This window comes from Sorex araneus, chromosome 1 (assembly GCF_027595985.1).
Source record: "Sorex araneus isolate mSorAra2 chromosome 1, mSorAra2.pri, whole genome shotgun sequence".
In the NCBI taxonomy this organism is placed as follows: Eukaryota; Metazoa; Chordata; class Mammalia; order Eulipotyphla; family Soricidae; genus Sorex; species Sorex araneus.
The window spans coordinates 97,572,514-97,593,766 of NC_073302.1; the positions used below are offsets into that span (position 1 = coordinate 97,572,514).

Sequence of the window (21,253 nt, forward strand, 5' to 3'; positions counted from 1 at the left end):
GTAAATGCTCCACAACATGCTGGGGACATTCCATTGTGCTATAACCTTCTGTAAGGTTAAGAATTCTAATCTGACAGGCATCAAGCATTCCACTGAAGAACTGTGGGTGCTCACGAGATTGCACAGAGAGTAGGGCGTTTGCTTTGCATTTGGCCTACACACATCCCAGGCACCCATATCATCCTTGGAGCCACATCAGGAGTTATCCATGGGTGCAGAGCATAGCCAGGTGTGCCCCCAAAACAAAAGACTTGCAGAATGAATGTAGTCTAATTAGATGTGTGGGTTTAAAAACAATGTTAAAATTCACTCTTATAAACCCAGAAGTGAGTGAGTCTGAGAAAGCTGCCACCTCTCCCACTTTCCTCGATGGAGGATCTTCTTATGACTAATTAAAAAATATTTTAGTCACTATGAAATTACAAAGTTATTCATGATTGAGTTTCAGTCATACAATCCTTTCACCATTATCCACGTCTATCCATCAGTGCTCCCTGATGCAGACTGGCTTCTCACAAACCAATCTGTCTCTCTGAGATGTAACTGCTAACCAAGTGTTTGGACTGTGGTTACAGTGTTGTTACTGAGAGGTTTCATGCAGACCACCTTATCACCTCTCAGCACCGCCTCCTCCTTCCAGCGGAACGATTCCCTATATCACAGTCCTTGCCTTCTCCCTGCCCTATCTTCCCCAGACCCCGCCACATGTGGCAGGTTCCACTAAAGATCACTTTCATTTTCTTTGTTAAAATTAAAAAAAATACCCTAACTACCCCAGTTTGTAATGTCTTTTATCTACCAGAACTACACCTTTATTCTACGTCATGCTGATAAATACTTTTCTCAGAAAATAATGTAATAGGATTTATCCCTGTACAAATACATACGATGTTCTAAGTACGTTGACAATATCATTTAATTGGCAAGGTCTTGGATAAAGAAATTTAATTTTTATATGTATTAACCTATAAAAGTTGAACCAGAAAAGAAAATAAGTTTCCCATTATGATAATATTAGTTAAATCATAGAGGACTAGTTTAGCATTTGAGTCAGAAAAATCACATTCAAAATTATTTAAATTATTTTGCAAATATAACTGGATTAGTAGGAAAAAAGTCTAAAATTTACATTATTAATGAGGCTGGTTCATTTCATTAGAGGCTGATTTTGATGATTCATTAATAAGTCAATGTAATATTCAACCTTAAAAATGTATGGAATTAAAAAAATGTATGGAATTTTCTAATAATTGTTAATTCCCAGAAATTCTTTGAAAAAATGTCATAATGTCTTTCAGAGACAATACTTTTAATCTCAGTTTTAAGGAGATTCATATTTTTATTTATTTTCATTTATTTATCTACTATTTATTTATTTATTTTTATTGAATCACCATTTGGAAAGTTACAAAGGTTTCAGGCTCAAGTCTCAGTTACACAATGCTCAAACACCCATCTCTTCACCAGTGCACATATTCCACCACCAAGAACCACAGTAGACCTCCCCCCAACCACAGTAGATCTCCCGCCAAGACATTCGTATTTTTAAAGGGGATATGAATGAGTGTCCTAAAATGCCTCCATTAAACATAATTAATAGAACTGGAATTTTTGAGCATCACTATATCATCTGGTTTGTAAAACTGGCTTGGGGTACAGGATATGAAAACTGTTTGTCTTGGCAGAGTTCCAGTCATCAGTCTTGTCAGTGCTATAGGAAAGCTCATAGCAAAAAAAAAATTCATGTGCACATATGCTTATCAGAGGGCAGTCCTTACCTGAGCTTCAGAATAGCTGTCTTGTATAAAAGCATCAAAGCTGGGCAACAGTTTCATGCCCAACATAAAAAGAAGTATGAAACTTAAACCATGAAATCCATAATCATTAAAACAAATAATTTGTTCTAAAAATAAAATTATAAATCTTAAAATAAACATAAAGTTTTTCTTGGTCCTAGAAAAATGCCTCCCTTAACTCCCCATTTATATAGTGAATGGCTTAAAATTAGGATGTCACCAATCAAAATTCATCTTGATAAATATCTCACCTGAGGAAATTTTTTCAAATATATTGCAAAAAATATTCACTCTTCCTTTTGGTTGCATGTCTTGAGACTAGCTTTCATGTCAATACCAGCATGTGAGATGGGTATCACTGCATAAGGGGCAAGCTGCAGCTCAGTTCAGGGTATGGAAATAAGGTAGCTGCTACAATGTGTGGGCACATGGAATAGGAACCATGGGGGCACTCGGGGACATTTCTTGGCACAGTAAATTGCAAACAGAGTGCAAATATCCTCTCCTACCATAGATGTCAAAGAGTAGCTGCTGCTGAATGAATAATTAGACCTTAACAGTAGGAAGCGAAATGACACTCACTGTTCTGATTCAGGTAGAATAAAGTCCAGCCCTACAATTACTTAGAATATAATTACAATTGCATTAGTCTAATGAAATAAAGTCCCAAGTGTCCAGAGTCACTTAAGCATTTGGAGAATGAAATAAATGTGAGCTCTGATAGGTTCTATGTACTTAATAACTTTCCCTGTAGTCTGACCTAAGTGAGTTGATATTTCTCAGACTCTTCTCCATAAGTAGTCAAGGTGAAATTTTAGTAAAAACTGGCTACTTATTTCTTCTTCCTGTTTTCCTCTTTTTTCACTGAACCACTATGAATTAAAAACTTACAAGAATATTCACTATTGAGTTTCAGGCATATACTGTTCCAAAACCAATCCCTTCTACAGTGCACAAAGGGTAATTTACTCCTGTGAATGAAAGAACTTACCCAGGCAGAATGTAATAAGTAATTTCATTTCATAATTTATTTTTGATACATAAAACAAATAGCACCTAGGCCCTATTTTGACTTTTTCTTTTTTTTCCTTTTTGGGTCACACCCAGCAATGCACAGGGGTTACTCCTGGCTCTGCACTCCAGAATTGCTCCTGGCGGTGCTCAGGGGACCATATGAATACTGGGGATCGAACCCAGGTAGGCCGCGTGAAAGGCAAACCCCCTACCCGCCATGCTATGCTCCAGCCCCTAGGCCCTATTTTTAGATAATTAAATAGCTGTCAATCCTAGAATTCGTCATTGTATGGGATAACATGGGGAACAGAAGCAGAGGACTACTAGGTCTGACTTTTAATCATCTATAATAATGTGGGACTCCCGTTTCTGAAATACAGGTTGATACCCAGAGCATATTTTATACATCAGCATCATTAGTTTGCTGGCACTGTGTCTCCTCCTCTGTTTGCTCTTTGTAATGTCAAAACTAGCCAAACAAGACCAGGAAACCTAAATAAAAACAAAGGGAAAAAAATGTGAAGTTCCAGGACAAAACGATTAATGTTGTCCAGGCTATTGTTTTCAGTACGATTGTATCAGTACCTTCCTGGAGAGTCTCCATTTTCATCAAATAGGATCATATCACCAGAAACTCCAGTAAAATTAGTTTTCATCAAGGAATCCAAAAGTTTTCGTCCATCAATTGGCTTCATTGCATCACAAAGTCCCGCATAGCCAGGACAGAGGGACAGCTGCATGTTGTGTAACCCGTAGGCCATGGAATAGATGGCATTGATTACAAATCCCATTTTGGAATCTTGAACATGATGAGTTCTAAGAGTTAGAGAACCTGTTGGGAAACAAATTAGGGATTAGATTTGAGATACCATTCTATTTGGGATACATTCAAGTATTCTGAATAAAGGATTCAAAATTCATAAAAGTCATAATTAAAGGAACTACTACGACAGGTGCCACCAATATATGATCAATATTTTCTTCTATCTCCAGGATTGTTTTTCTCAATATCTAGAAGAAAGATCAGAATCCTCAATAGACTAAGATTCGCTTACTGTTCTGTAGATGAAAACAGGGTAGACTTGCATTTCTCTTTCACAAAATTTAAATAACAGAGCTATTCCCTAGTATTAGGCTATGATAATTTACCTCCTTAGTTGAGAAATTGTTCATATATACAATTTGAAAACTTAAATCCCTGTGGAGGAGTAAGCCAGTTTCTTCACCATCTTGCTTTAACATATCTACACAGATTGATGACATACGATTCCCAGTTTCAAGGCATATGTTCCCCACAAAAATATTGTTTCTTTGGAAATTCCTATATATAAAATCTGAGATATATTGTTTTTTAATTTTAATTTTAATATATTGTTTTATTGTTTTTAATTTTAATATATTGTTTTTTAATTTTAGTAAGCAGTTATTGAAGCCAGTTTTATGGGTCCACATAAAATTGTGTTATTGATTAGCTAGTATAAACAAGATGAACATGGATTATTAAACTAAGAAACTGATTAAATAACATTAGTTATGCAGCTATAGTAACAATCTTTAACAAAGGTGGAGTTAAAATAAATAAGGATTCAAAGTGGTTGAGGCCCCTTTAATGGACAACTTTGTGGATCATTTTTATTGCAGCACTAATATCCAGTTTCGTTTACTGTGAACTCCTGTGATTTATGATTACTCTAAACTCCTTGAAATGGTACAACTACAAAATGGAATGCTATGAAGCTGTTTGGAAAAATGAAGCCAAAAATTCACTTATGAATGGATGGACATGGAGAGTATCATGCTGAGTGAACTGAGTTAGAAGGAGAGGGACAGACATAGAATGATTGTACTCATTTGTGGGCTATCCCATTGCTCATCAATTTGTTCAAGTGGGACTTATTGTGAGACTTATTGTTACTGTTTTTGGCATATCGAAGACGCCATGGGTAGCTTGCCAAGCTCTGCCATGTGCGCGTGATACTTGTGGGCTATAAAAATATATAATATAAGACTAGTATCCAAGGACAGTAGAAATAAGGGCTAGGAGGATTGGTTCATGTTTGGTTGCCAATTCATGTAATGGAGGGAAAGGCAATTGGGGTAAAGAAGGGACAACCATGATAAAGACAGCTGGACATGATCACTCTGAATAAGAACTGTGTGCTAAAAGTAGGTAAAGGAACAGACATGATCACGTCTCAGTATCTGTATTGCAGACCATAATGCCCCCAAAGAGAAAGAGATAGAAAGAAGGAACGTTGCCTGCCATAGAAACAGGCTGGGTGAGGGGTGGTAGGGGGGAAACTGGGGTCATAGGTGGTAGAAATGTACATTGGTAGAGGGATGGGTGTTGGAACACTGTATGACTGAAATCTGGTCAATGAATGGCTTTGTAACTCTGTATCTCGCGTCGATTCTGATAAAAAAGTAATCAATAAATTCCTTGAAAGTGGGTCATATAATTGTTGCTTTAATTTCCTTATAGTTGGGAGGGCAGTGCCATGGAAGTAGCAATTCCATGTGGTCTGGAGGGTCCTGCGGTGAGACTGGTGGTAGCAGCACAACCCCAAGAGCTCTCTGAAGTGGAGCATTACAACTGGCATGACTTGGCTAATTGATTGCTCCTGACATGTTTTGCTTTACAGGTAAAACGGAGCTTAACATTTGGGAAACTTTAAGGCTAGAATGGCCAGAACATGGAATGGGAAAGCTGAAGTAGTAGGGGAAAGCAGGAATGCTTATAACATTAATCTCCACTGGGGATGGAAAGATAACCTAGTGGATAGGGCACTAGCCTTACATGCAGCCCACCCAGCTTCTCTCCCAGCACCGTCTATGGTGCCTCACTGCCAGAAGTGACCCCTGAGTGCAGAGCTAGGAGGAAGCTTTGAGCACTGCGTGGTGTTTCCCCCTACTTCTACCCCTCCAAAATACATGTTCTGCTTTATCAGTATAGCATTTGGATCCCTCATGTCCCTAGAAGAGATGTGGTCATATTTATGTTTCAGAAATACCAAACAGACTCCAGTGGACAGAAAGATTCAAAGCGCTAGGAGTAGTTACAAAGACCTGTTAAGAAGCAGTGAAGAGATCCCAGGGATGGATATAAATGTCTTCCATTGGGAAGTTGATTGTATTTATATGGCATAACCTATTACCATTATTCATGATTGGATAACCATGATGACTAAATCAGAAAGGAATGGTCTAAAAAACAGCCATGTTAAAAAGAGTTTGTCATTCAGAGGAAAATAATTTCTTTAAGTGATAGAAAAACATTGCTCAAAATTTAGTACTTTAATTCTAGTGATTCTTGGACATCCCAGGCAGTGCTCAAAGGGCGCAGGAATGAACCACAGCAATATTTAGCCAACAAGCACAGACAATGATTCTAGGTCCCAGTGCTGCTGACTTCCACCTAAGGTTCCCCTGGCAGTGTTTGAAGACCCCTAGGGCTGAACCTGGTGATACTGATGAGGTGTGCTGTGATGAGGCCAGAATTCAGGGCTTTGCATATGTAAGACGTGTGCACCTGAACACCAAACCACCTTCTGCACCAACATGATTTCCTATAACATTAACTATAGACACTTATTGTCTCATTCTGAATTATGGTTCAAGTGCTGAAGTCCAAAATATCCCCAATCAGAAAATATCTCTTGGTAAGCTAGCATTGATCATCATCCTGATATATTGATTATATATGAAATGGAGAATCTTGTTTCCATTTAAAGATTAGACAATGGTTCAGGGGTATTTATTTATTTTGGGTTTTTTTTTTCTTTTTAATTTATTTGTTTTTGCCTTGCATGTGGCCAACCCGGATTTGATTCCTCCATCCCTCTCGGAGAGCCTCACAAGCTACCAAGACTATCCTGTCCACACGGCAAAGCCTGGCAGGCTACCCGTGGCATATTTGATATGCCAAAAACAGTAACAACAAGTCTCACAATGGAGATATTACTGGTGCCCACTCGAGCAAATCGATAAACAATAGGATGACAGTACTAATTTATTTGTTTTAAATTTATTTTTTACAATGGCTTTAATGTTTCTTTAATTTATTTTTTATTTTAGGCAGCGTGGTTTTCATGATAGGGCCATGATAGATTACACGATAATATACACCAGCATTGCTCCCTCCCCAGAATTCCCTTTCCTCCACTACTGCTTCAGTGCCCCCATACTAATGTCCCCTCTCCTCCTCCACCATGCTAAGACTTATTTCTAAATTTTATAATTCTATTCTCTACACAGAATATTTATTTCTCTTTCTACACTTATCTTCATGGTGCTGGAGTCTATTAGGCTGTCTGTGGTAGTATATTCTGTTTTGTTTGTTTGTGATGCTCAAGGGTCGCTCATGTCTCTTCACTCAGCAGTTACTTCTGGTAACTAAGGGAACCATATGGGGTGATGAAGATTGGACAAGAGTCAGCTGCATGCAAAGGAAATGCCCTATCTGCTGTACTGTCTCCAGTCTCATTGCCATCTGTACTTTATACCTAGTTCATGCCTCTCAACTTTTATTCAGTATATCTTTTAGTTTAGAGTTGACCCAGCATTAAACTACCTCATATAAATATGTTTGTACCAGGTTTGAGCTATATTGTCTTCTGCCCAGCAATTTATTTTTTGACAGCTCTCATTCTTTGCAAGATATCCGTCTCCCTCACTATCCTGCCCACTCCATCCTATTTTCACACACTGCCTAGAATAGTTTCCTTAAAGTAACAATCATATCATGAAGCTCTCATGAACAAACTTCACAGTGACTTCTTTATAATCAGAAGTAAAGTCTAAATATTTGCAATGACCAATAAAAAGACAATTAGAAATATGCCTCATGGTACTATGCCCCTTACTTTTCAGACTCCATCTTTGAATGCATTTCATTTAAATCATTCTTTTTCAGCCGCAGTGGCTACCTAGATCTTCAATCATACCAAACGTGATCATGCCTTGGAACTTGTACTTGCTGGTGCTTCTTTGTCTCAGATCTGTAAAGCCCATTCCTTTCTCAGTCCAGGTCTTCACCCAAATACCATGCTCTGTTGAGAAGTCTTGGAATCCTGTCAAATAGCATATCTACTCAGTGCTCCCCCCAAATATATATCTTATCCCTCTCGATCGTTCACCCCCTCATTGTGGCGAAGGGGTGGCAATGGTGCCAACTGACATAGAGCAAACCAACAGGTGTTGCCCAGAGACACAGGGTTGGACTCCTTGAATGAACTGTGCCAATCTGACAGTACTTTCTATACATGAGCAGCACATACATACACAGGTGTGTGGCATGTCTGTCAGCTTGCAGATCGTTACAACATGACAGTCAACATAAAGCTTGCATTCGGTAGACCGGGAGTACTTGGAAGGTGATTAAAGGCCACCCCAAAAGCCTCTGTTCCTCTCAGAGAGCCGGAGAGCTACCAAGAGTATTTCATTTGCATGGAAGAGCCTGGCAAGCTACCAGTGGTATATTCAATATGCCAAAAACAGTAACAATAATGCGCCTCATTCCCCTGACCCTGAAGAGCCCCCAGTATGGCAGCATTGAGAAGGATGAACAGGGAGAGGCTAATAAAATCTCAGGGCTGAACTAGGCTGCCAAAATGAGAAGGACTAAAATGACTCTCTGCACTTTTAATGCACATATGCTGGCATCGGAAGCATCCATCGAGGACCTGATTATATAAGCGCAGAAGATCAAGTACGACATAATTGGATTGACTGAGATGAGAAGACATCAATCACATCACATTGTTTTCGGCACTGGAGAAGAACTGTTCTTCAGAACATGCGACAGTAGAGGTGTAGGTGGTGTGGGTCTCCTCATCAACATGAACTTGGCCATGAGCATCGATTCGTTTGAATGCCTAGCAACACAAATTGGATGCTTACATTTGAGTAGATGTGGTTCATTTCTGGCAGTTTCTATCTTTGTCGTCTATGCACCAACATCCAACTACAACGAAGAAGAAATTGAAAAGTTCTACATAGGGCTGGAGAAGTTCTATAAAGAAGACCACACCTTCTACAAGGTCATTGTTGGTGATTTTAATGCCAAGATAGGACCAAAAAGATAGCCTGAAGAGCTCCACATTGGGACCCATGACCTAGAATGGAAAGAACAAGGTAAGAGACTGTCTGAGTTCATCATGTCGACCAAGACCATCCATGGTAACTTGCAGTTCCAAGAAGTTAAAATCTAAACTTGTTGGACATGGGAGTCTTCTGGTTGACAGTTCCACAATGAAATTGACCACATCATATTAAGTCGACAGTTGTCTGAACGAGTTCGCTGTTGTCCGAAAATTCCAAATGGGTTCAGACCACCATCTTCTTCGTGCAAAATTCTACTTCAAAAAGTGGGAAGAAAGGACTGCAAAGTTTAAGAAGACAACTCCCAGAACAACCACCAACTGGGAGCTCTTTGGCAGTATTGCGGCGGCAATATGGGAAGATGCCGTCATTGACAACATAAACTAGGAATACAATCGACTAGTTCAACACCTCCATGACTGTGCGAGGAACACTGAGAAAGAGAAAGCCACAAAAAGACGCCTGTCTTCAGAAACTTCTGAGCTTATTCACCAAGGTGGTTTAGCATGAGCCTCAGGCAATCACAAGCTAATGTCTAAGCTCACAAAGCTTTGCAGAGGAGTGATAAAGGAAGACCTCAAAGAGAGAGAGAGAGAAGAGCAGCAGTGTTGGTGGATGCAGCAGAAGCCAGGAAAAGTATTCCCAACACTCGCCTGTCCTTCGCCAACTATAAGACCAAGATGATTGCCCTCCGATGTCCTGATGCATCTATCACTTCTTCCAGAAAGACAATGGAAAAGGTTATCCACGACTTCTACTTGGATCTCTTCAATTGCCACGTCCACCTGCCACTCTGTCTAATGTTCATAGATTTAAAGAAGGCCTTTAATTCTGTTGAGACTGAAGCAGTCATTGAAGCCCTAGCCAAATAGGCATTCAAACTCAGTATATCAGTATCCTCCGTGAGCTTTATTATGGAATCACCAACAGGATCTCACCTTTATACAAGGAAGTGATCATCAATGTATAGAGAGAGGTTTGGCAGGGTGATACCCTTTCACCGAAACTCTTCAGTGCCACCCTCCAGAACGTCATGCAACGACTGGAATGGGAAGGAAAGGGAGTGAAGATAGACAGTTGATGACTACACCACCTCCACTTTGCAGATGACTTTATTTAATAACATCAAACTTTAGCAAAGTGCGACAAATGCTGGCCGACTTCAACCATGAGTGTGGAAAGGTAGGACTGCAGCTGAATCTCACAGAGACAATGTTCATGAGAAACAGACTAGTTCCTGATGTTCCATTTTCTCTCAACGGAATGAACATCTCTGAATGCAGCAGCTATGTATATCTAGTTCGAGAACTCACCATGACGAATGATTTGGCACCAGAGCTGCGCAGGGGGAAGAGAGTTGTGTGCAATTCCTTAAAGAGCATCAAAGAAGTTGTTAAGACAAAGAAGACAAAGAACCTCCGGGCACATCTTTTCAACTCCACTGTTCTTCCTGCACTAACATACGCCTCAGAGACCTGGGCCCTATGAAAACAGGATGAGAATGCTATTCATATCTCCCAAAGAGGAATTGAAAGAGCTATTTTTGGAGTATCACGTTTTACTCAAATGAAAAAAAGGATTCTGGAGTTCCAACCTCCATCGACAATTGAGGTGAGGGACGCTGCCTCATTTGCCAAGACATCGAAAATCAGATTGGCCAGACGCATAATGTGATTTGGAGATAATCGCTGGACCACAGCTGTTACCACTGGTTCCACAGGAAGTTAAAAGAACGCGTGGCCGCCCACTTACGAGATGGTCAGACTTCTTTGTCAAGACCCTGAACGGTTTGATGCTCTTTGTGTTCCTGGAATGAACAGATGCCATTGGGCTACACTAGCATGTGACAGGGATGAATGGAGACATTACTGGTGCCTGCTTGAGCAAATCAATGAGCAATTAGACAAGTGACACAAGTAAAGTGATACTCAGTGGTCCCCCCAAATATATATCTACTTTTTACCACTTTTCTTCTTTCCATTATCTAAAATAGTTCATATATCTGTAAACTCAAGATTTATTTTATTTTATTCACTTTTCACTACCAAAAACAGTGCCTGAAACATAAGAGATCTGTCTCCAATAAATTTATTTAAAAATTTAATAAATTTATTAAATTTATCAAATAAAATGAATTCAATAAATTATATCTCTTCTAAGTAAACTATACCTTCTCTCTTTTTCTTTTGGTTGGGGCTGGTCATCCCTTCCCTCTAGTTATGGTAAGCAGAAGGGAAAGAGAGGGGTATTAGGTAATGTAGTTAATACGATTAGTCATTTTAAATGGTTTGTGTATGTGTGATGTGCGTGTATATGTGCATGTTTGTGTGGGAGGGTGTGGGGGGTGGGTATGTGGGTGCATAGGGGAATGGAATATTTGACCTATGTCCAAGCAGAGCTTGAGTATTCCTCCTGACCCTGTGTTCAGAAGTTACTCCTAACAATGCCTGGGAACTATGTCTATTGCTAGGAATTGAATTTTGGTCAGTTGAATACAAGCAAGAGAAATACCCTATCTCTTATATTATCCTTTGACCCCACAATCTGTCATTTTAGCTTCAACATGAGGGGTAGCCAGTCAGATAGGTAGAGAAAATTGCTAAGGGCACGTAATGGGGGAACATTTCAAAGAAGAATTAAGAGAAAGAAACTTTCTCTTTGACCCCTCACCTGTGCCTGGCGGGAGGGAGGAAAGCAGCAGTTCTCACTCACATGTTTTATGAATAAAATCAAACTTCTGAAGGCTGAGGGAACATGGGCAGCTTCTTTGTGTGCCTTGGGAAGGAGTTCAGAGCTCCAGAAACAGAGTACAGAAAATCAAGTACCAACAAGGGACCCAGGTTACAGGGTTTATGACACAGACCTCAGGCCCAGAAGCGATACAGTGGACAGATGCAATGAGGGACAAGACTCTCACATACTGGAGAAGAGAGGATGGGTGATGTCCTTAGTGGAAAGGTCGGTGAAGGGATAGGGACATCATTGTAAAAGAGAGACATACCTGGACACCGACTTACACTGTATGAAGTGTTCTAACTTCACAAATATCAGAAGCTCTGCATGCTAACTTCGCAGAAAAATTAAAGAACCCACTCAGGAAGTAGCCATCTTCACATTAACACTACTTACACTAATTTCATGTGTATTTATTTATTTAGGGGCTACCCAGCAGAACCACAGACTTGGTGGTCACTCCTAGCATTTCTCCACCCATTCAGGTGGGCCTGAGAGTTTCCTTCAAGAGTTTCCTGGTGCTGTGCCAGGAGCTTAAGAGCCACACTCATTTACTGCAGGTTCTAGAGACTGAACTCAGAGACTCAGGCACAAAGGCAGGTACGCCAGGCCTTTGTCTGCTCATCTTAAATTGAGTCCCTTTCCAAAGACCCTAAGAAAACTACCTTCATGAATTATGATTGCACATACTAAAATTAATCTTGCTTTTTCTAATCTTGCATTCTCTCTGTCCTTCTCTCTTAGCCATTATGTGTACCATATTTTAGAAATTGAGCATACGTAAGGTGAGTTAGAAATGTCTAATCCACACGTCAGTTAATTCCCCACCTTCCTTCAGTTAAATTAATAAGTAGGGAAGGTGATACTCACTTGGTTGGGTGTATTTCTGGGAAAGAAACTGGGCTTTAATACTCATCTAGGCTATGGGTACATAACTTATATGAATAATTATACCCTACTCGGACTCCAAAACTGCTCTTAGAACTCAGCAACAGATGCCTTCTGAGGATCCTAAATGAGTGGTATTTGAGTCTCACTTTTCAGTTTTCCATGATCTAAAGCTTTGAGGTTAAGTTATTTATGTGAACCCCTTCTTCCTTCCTGATGAATGCCTACAGAGCTATAAACATTCCTCTTAATGCTGTTTTTTGCTGTGTTCTACATGTTATGGTAATTCATGTTCTCATTTGTTTCCAGAAATCTTGATTTCCTCTCAAAGCCACTGGTTGTTCAGTAGTGAGCTGTTTAATTTCCAGGTGTTTGATATGATTTTCTGATTCTGTGTGTGCTTCACTTCTGTTTTCAGTGTATCATGGTCTGAATTAGTTGACATAACTTTTATTATCTTAATTTTATGGAGGTATGTTTTGTGGCCCAGCATGTGGTCTATCTTGTAAAACGTCCCATGTGCACTGGAGAAGACTATGTATTTAGCTTTTTGAAGCTGAAAAGGCATACACACACACACATGCACACACACACACACGTGCACACACACTAACCTTCTTTCTTCTGTTTCTTCTCTAAGATAAAGTATTTCCTTGATGAGCTTTAATCTGGTTGATCTATCAGGAGATGACAACATGGTGTTGAAATCTCCAACAACTATTTTGTTGCTGTTAATGTCTTTCTCTAAGCCTATTAGCAGTTGTTTTAAGTATTTTGCTGGTTTCTCATTAGGTGCATATATATTTAGGAGTGTGATTTCTTCCTGATGTACAGATCCCTTGGTTATTAAGAAATGACCTCACTGTCTCTTATAACCTTCTTCATCTTGAGGTCTATGTCATTTAATACTACTATGACCACCTATGCTATTTTGAGGGTGTTTGCTTGAAGAATTGTCTTCCAGCCTCTGACTCTGAGCTTGTGTTTGCTTTTACTGTTCAGATGTACCTCTTCTGGGCAACAGAATGCTGGGCCCAAATTTCTAATCCATCCTGACACTTTGTGTCTCTTGACTGGTGCCATTAGCCCACTGACACTGAAAGAGACTATGTAATGGGGTTTTGTGCCATCTTTCTGTGGGAGTTGGTGTACTCATGGGGCTTGTCTTATGTTAAAGTAGTCCATTTAATTTTTCTTAGAACAATGGCTTTGAGTCTATGAAGTTCCTGAGTTGTATATATCTATGAAGTTCTATATTGTTCCTTTGAATCTGATTGAGAGTCTGGGTAAATATTCTTGGTGAGACATTAATTTTATTGAAAATTTTTCACTGTATACCCACCTCTGTCTTTGGGCCAGAGAGTTTCATCAGATAAGTCTGCTGTGAATCTTAAGGATGCTCCTTTATAAACAATTTCCTTCTTTGATCTTGTTGCTTTCATTATCCTATCTCTATCTATGGTTTTTGTCCTTCTGATTAGGATGTGTCTTGAGTGTAGGATAACATTGGTTTGCCTTTCCTTCCTGGCCACAGGGAGCTTGGATTTGTTGATTGCTCCCCCAACCTGTCAATTACCTTTGCCTCCTGATCAGACTCTGTTGACTAGTAAATATGGTTTTTCTGCTTCTCCTTAATGCCCTTTGTATGATTAGCTACTTCAGAGCAATTACTTTTTGTATGGACACAGGAAGTCAGTTAAAAAGACAAGCTGTAACTTGGGGTTAGTTGACTCCTGTTTATATTACCTCCTGGACATCTGCTCTCTCGACTTAAGCCTCAGTTGCTCTCACTTCCTAGCACCTCAAAAGCAGGGTCCCGATGAGGGACTGGATGAACCCAGGGCAAGTGGTGAGCTACCCTGGCATCGAAATGGGCCTGGCCAAAGTGACATAGTGCTTAACTATAAGTTAAGAGCTTGGTCATGGACAAATTCTGTCATGATCAAAAAAGTAAACACTAGATTTGCTCCCTGTTAGGATTAGGAATGATTAATCTGGCCTGAGCACTGTAGTTTGAGTCTGTGCAAGATATTCCCCAGGAGAATTGTCATACAAGCCTAATTGTATCTATTACTGTGTCCATACAGAATGGCAAATATTAGGAAGTAGAATTAAGATGGTAATTAAGTTACTGGTCTAAGGAGAGGAGAAACAGTGCTATTTTTCCTTCGTGGGCTGCAGATGGTCAGGAAGGCTTGATAAACATGTTGATTGCACTTCCTGGGCGGGGGAGGTGTGGTTAGAGAAGAGGGTATAAAAGTGGTGGCTGCGGAGAGTAGGAGAGAGAGAAAGAGAGACAGAGAGACAGAGAGAGACAGAGCTAGAGGTAGATCAAGAGGTGGAGAGAGCTGGGAGAGATTTGGAGAGAGTTGGTGGCAGCAGGGAGAGAGTTGCATAGGAGATGACACAGCAGAGACAGAAAGCTGAGAGAGCTGGAGAGAGGGTTGCTGCAGGCAGAACTGGGGAGAAAGTCAGAGTTGGAGAGTTGTGGAGCCAGCTGGGGAGAGAGTTGTGGCCAGAGCGGGAGAGAGTTGTGGATGGAATAAACGGCAACTGATTACCAACCAGCTGGACCTTCTTTCCTCTTCGTCTGCCCATTGCAAGGGCCGTCCCTGGTAGGGAAGCAGTTTGAGAGCACTGAACTTGGGCAGCGAGAGAGAGAGAGCCACCCAGAGAGCCCACGAGCATCAGCTAATGTGTGATCCCTCATAGCGTCACCCGAGAAAAGGAGTTCACACAGCTCAGAGGAAGGGGATTGCACACTTGAGTATTTTTTATTTTATTATTCTTTAAATTTTTATTTTTTTTATTGAATCACCATGTGTAAAGTTACAAAGCTTTCAGGCTTAAGTCTCAGTCACATAATGCTCGAATATGTGCACTGGTGAAGGGATGGGTGTTCGAGCATTGTGTAACTTGAGTATTTTTATTTGGATTTCTTTTAACACGTCTTCATGATCCACTTATCTTGACATACAGGCTGATTCCAAATATTAACTATTACAGTGAGTGCTGCAATGTATAACAGGGTACATACAGTCATTTTCATGAATGTTTCTCTGTTTTGAAGATAGATACCCAAAATTGGAATTGAAAGGTCATCTAAGAGCTCAATTATGAGTTTACTGGGTACCCTTGATAATGCTTTCCGTAAAAACAGCATTCCCACCAGCAGTGCATGAGGGCTCCTTTTTCAGCGCTCCCCACCCCTCGCTATCTTTTCAGACCATGGTGCACTGAAAATAGACGTTAATCACACACAAAAATGGATAATTAAATCAAATACCTGGAAATTAAACAGCTAACTACTGTAAAAAATGGGTTAGAGAGGAAATCAAAGAAGAAATCAGAAGATTCAAGAAAACAGAGAAGAATAAGGACATAAGCTATCAGAACTTGTGAGACACGGCAAAAGCAGTGTTATGAGGAAAGTTACAGCTCTGTAGCCATACATCAAGAAGGAAAAAAGGGCCCACAGAAGTAGCTTGATTTTAGAGCTTAAAATCTTAAAAAATGACCAATAAAAGAAAAGTAAGAGAGCCAGGAAGAAGAAAATAACAAAATTTGGAGCAAAAATAAACGAGCTGGAAAACAAACAAACAAAATAATCCAAAATGTCAACAAAGCCCCTAACTGATTCTTTGATAAAGTAAACAAGATTGATAAACCACTAGCAAGATTCACAAAGAAAGAGAGAGAGAATTCTAGTAAACCAAATCAGAAATGATAGGGGGGAAATAACAACAGAAACCCTGGAAATTCAAAATATCATCAAGATTACTTTGATAGTCTGCATGCTACAAAACAAGAGAACCTAGAAGAAATGGATAAATTACTGCATTCCTATATTCTCTCAATGCTGAGAACCAAGACTTGGAATACCTGAACAAATCATCATTATCAAGGAAATTAAAATGGTAATCTAAAATCTTACCCAAATCAAAAGCCCCAGTCGATATGGATTCACTAATGATGTCTTCTGAACTTTAAAGAGAACCTTTTGCCAGTCCTTTTCAAGCTTTGCTAGGAAATTGCAGAAACAGAAGCACTACCAAACACTTTCTTTGAGTCAAACATACCAAAAGCAGACAGAGGTGCATATGCTGCCCCAGCCCATGTGCTACTTGTACCCATGTGGCTAAGCACATGTATCGTCCGAGCACATGTGTCGCACACATCTCCCCTCTTGAGATGTGTACTTTAATGCTTTCATGTCTAATGCTGGGATGTGGGTAGGGGCTCTCTATGCCCTTGGAGAAGCCCACATTCTCTCTTGAGTGTGTTACTCTGTCTTTCTCTCTTTCTTTTTCTCTCTCTTTCTCCACACTTTCAAAAACCCTCCAAATAAAATCTGTTTTACTTCAAGAAAAAAAAAGCAGACAGAGACACCACAAATAAAGAAAACTGATGAACAGAGATTCAAAGATCCTCAACAAAGTACTAGCATATGGAATCCAACAATTCATCAAATCATATAATGTATGAAGTAGAATTCATCCAGGGTATGGAAGGATGGTTTAACATTCACAAGTCATTCAATGTAATTTGTTGTATCAGTAAAAAATAAATAAAACCATATGATCTATCCATAGATGCATAGAAAGCATTTGACAATTTCCAACACGCATTCATGAAAAAAAGTCAACAAAATGGAGTATATTGAAGAACCTTTCCTCTATATAGTCAAAGCCATCTACCACTAACAATAAATTGCCATGAATAATTGAAACAGTCCTTGAGAAGAATAAGATGTCAGGCATCATCTTCCCAAACTTCAAACTGTACTACAAAGTAGGAATAATAAAAGCAGCACGGTATTGGAAGAAAGACAAACAAGCAGATCAGTGGAATAGAGTTGAATATACTGACATGGGCCCTCAAATATGAACTGTAGAACTGTCGTCCCATTGTTCATTGATTTGCTTGAGCAGGCAAGACACTCAAATATATGACCACGTAAATTTTTATAAAGGAGCAAGAAATATGAAGTGGAGCAAAGAAAAATCTGTTCAACAGGTAGTGCTGGGAAAATTAGGCAGTTTAATGTAAAAGAAAGAAAAATGAACTCAGACCTCTATTTAACATCATGCACAAAAGTCAGATCAAATGGATTAAAGACCTCAACATCAGACTTGAATCTAGAATATACATGGATGAAATTGTAGGCAGAACCTTCTATGACACAAGCTAAAGGTATCTTCAAAGATGAAACACCACTGACCAAGAAAGTGGAAGCAAAGATGAACAAATGGAACTGTAATTAAGAAACTTCTGTGCTTCAAAAGAAATAGTGACCAAGTCAGCCTACAGAATGGGAAAAATTGTTTACCCAATACCCATCTGATAAGGAGTTAATACCAAAGATTACAAGGCTCTAGCAGAACTTCACAAAACAAAAGAAAAACAACCAAACAACCCCATCAATATGGGGAGAAGAAATTAAGAAAAACTTCCTCAAAGAAGAAATACAAATGGCCAAAAGGTACATGCAAATGCGGTAAATAACTAATCATTAGGGAGATGCAAACCAAAATAACAATGAAATATTATCTCCTGCCACAGAAACTGACACACATAAAAATGAACAAGAGTAATCAGTGATGGCGCCAATGTGGAGAGAAAGGGATTCTCACTCATGGTGGGAGAAAATGCAGACTGGTCCAGCCCTTTTGGAAAACAATATGGAATTCCTAAAAAGACTAGAAATAACATTTCTTTTTTGACCCATCAATGCAACTTCTGGGTCTATACCCGAGGGGCCCAAAAACACACAGCAGAAATGTCAGCTGCACTCTTATGTTCATTGCAGAGTAATTCACAATAGCCAGAATCTTAAAACAACCCAAGGGACCAAGCGAACAGAAGAGTGGATAAAGGAACTATCATACAATTATACAACGGAATACTATGTTACCACAATGAAAGTAGGTAAAGAGATATACAGGATAACCTTTCAGTATCTGTACTGCAAACTCTAATGCCCAAAATGAGAGAGAAAGAGAGTGGGGAGAAGAGAGAGAGGAGAGACAAACAGAAGAGACAGAGAGAGATAAAGAGAGAGAGGAGTGTTGCATGCCAGAGTCAGGCTTGGAGGTGGGATTTGGGGTATGTGGGGAGGGAAACTGAGGACATCGGTGCTGGGAAATTGCACTGTTGGAGGGATGGGTATTGGAACATTGTATAACTGAAACCCAATCATGAACAACTTTGTAATTTTATCTCATAGCTATTCAATTAAAAAAGAAATAAAGAAAAGAAAATGCAGAGGAAAGAGCTCATAAACTAAAAGAAAGAAAGACATAATGTGCAGAGTCTGGTGGGTGAGTTCTTTGTATTGGACATCTAAAGGTTGCTGATCTAGTGGAGAAGGGCTGGGATATTGTAGAAGTTCTTGGTAAATATTTGCTCATGTTATCTCAGATTACAAGTTATTAGACATCTTTTTTAAAAAGGTAACTGTCAGAAAAAATGAATAGAAGTTTATCTTTTGCTAAGTATCCACTTTATTATATGTCAAATTTCGTTTTGGTGTTTTGGTATTTGAAAGTGTAAATGTCTTATATAACCAAGACCCTCGTTCTATGCTAAACAGCACATACACTTATAATCTAAATGTACATATATAGGTTATATATGTAAATATATAGATTACATTATATCTGTCCATATATAAATTGAGCCCCTGGTGTATTCAGGGGTTCAGTTCAGTGAGATTGAAGTTTGAATTCTTATATATCTCACCTACATTCCTGCTTTGTTCCTCCTTCAGAAGCTCATCACTGTACTATCCCCTTAAGGTGGCTGAGAGAATTCTATTGAAATGTGATCCAAAGGAATTAAACACATTTATTTTTTGTTTCTTTGTGCCACAACTAGTTGTGCCCAGTATTTTCTCCTGACTCTAAGCTCAGGAATCAGTTTTACAGGCCCTCATCTAATAACAGACAATGGGGTACAGAACTTGCTGTACATATGAACAATACAATGCTACTCGGCTCTAAGAAACACGGGGGTCAGAGAGACAGTACAATGAATAGGGCACTTTCCCTGCACATAGCCAACCTGAGGTCAATAACCAGAACACCAGTAGTTCCCCGGCACTTCCAGGAGACTTGCTTAACAGAACTGAGCTTATCTGGAGATCCTTGGGAAGGTAAATAGTGGACTGGTCCCTGGGGTACTGGTGGAGGGAACCTCTGTAGGCAAGTTTGGCATTGGGTGGGCATGGTATTGATATTGTTTTTGCATGAAAATATCACTGACAGTATTGCAAATCAGAGTGAATTAATAAAAATAGGGGCTGGAGAGATAGGAAAGTGGGTAAGGTGCTGACTTTGCATTCAGCTGAGCTGAGTTTGAGTCGTGGATACAATACATACAGTCCCTGTATGCAGTGGGTCGTGAGTGGGTTGTGAGCCCCAAACAAACAAACAAAAAACAATAACTAAATAAATCAGTAAAATCATAAAAATTAAAATGGGTGGGGAAAAAAGATCTCATTGACTCCCTTGGGTGTTTTGTAGGCATGGATTAGACCTTAGCATACCAAAGATTTGAGAATTAACTACAGGGTTTAATAAACATAGGATTAAGACTGGATACTCAATAGAGCACATGTAAAATTAATGAAACACTGCAAAAGTGTTGAAAATGAAACTCAGACCACAGATGACAGGTACATGTCTGCAGCTTAAAACAACAGTTTTATTTCCGTTTTTTAAAGAATAACAGTTAAAATAGCATTACTCTTGATGGTTTATAACCACAGAACAAGACCTGGAGTCAGAATGCTGTTAGTGATACCCTGAATTGTTGTAAACATCCCACCATTTTTCCTTATCATATGTAGCTCTAGAGAACTAGAATTACATACAATTTCTATTTCCCTTACATGTTTATCCCTAAAGAGGCATTCTGGCTCATTAGCTAATTTACTCAGGGACCAATAGTTTAATGATTAAGTTATTGATTGAACAGACATTTATTGATACAACTATATACCACACATTACTTGGTGTTGGTGATACAAATATGAGGAGTATCATGTTGCTACTCAAAAAAATCATCATGTAAGATACAAGCTCAGTGATATTTGTGGGAATCATTGTATCAGGCAAATTTTAAACCTTGAATGCACAATAAGTGCACATTTTTATCTAGACTTATTTTCTTATTCACTAAGCATTAGGGAGGAGGACATGTTAATTAGTTGGCATGCTACGGCACAGAAGAACTGGACTTCATTCAGCAATATTTACTTTGTTCAAGGATTTTTTTTAAGGCCTTCTTTGGGCCAGGCCCAACATAGCTTGAGAATTGGTGCCAACTCAGAGTTGCCAGATACTGTCAGACTAAATCTGCCTCAAAGGAGCCTATGGAGAAGAAAGGGAGCCACAAAATATTGCTGTCCTGCTGGTTTTTCTTCAATACTGGACCCCTGGTTTAAAAGACTAAATATTTAATTCTAATTTTACTATTGTTTAATGATATCTAATGGCTCCAAATATACTAGCATAAATTGAAGTCTTCTAATTTGTGATTACAATTTAATTTTACAAAACTCAAAGCAAGCGATTTATTTCTTCAGAGAATAAGAGTTTTGAAGCCTGGTATATTTTTAATGGAAATTGAAATTTTGTACAAATGCAAAACTACAGAATGTATGAGATACTTGAGACTTTAAGGAGTAAAAAATGCATGTAGTCTAGAAACTGAAGAAATGA

At 39.2% G+C, this 21,253-nt stretch overlaps 1 protein-coding gene across 3 annotated transcripts in view; it reads right to left on the reverse strand.

The window, feature by feature from the left end:
* The window catches only part of GRM5 (glutamate metabotropic receptor 5), a 583,635-nt gene that overhangs the window by 116,270 nt on the left and 446,112 nt on the right, over positions 1–21,253 (reverse strand). For all 3 annotated transcript variants that reach the window (XM_055123882.1, XM_055123880.1, XM_055123881.1), the window contains one exon: positions 3,396–3,642. In XM_055123882.1, coding sequence (XP_054979857.1) covers positions 3,396–3,642 — 247 coding nt within the window. The remainder of the gene's footprint in view (positions 1–3,395; positions 3,643–21,253) is intronic.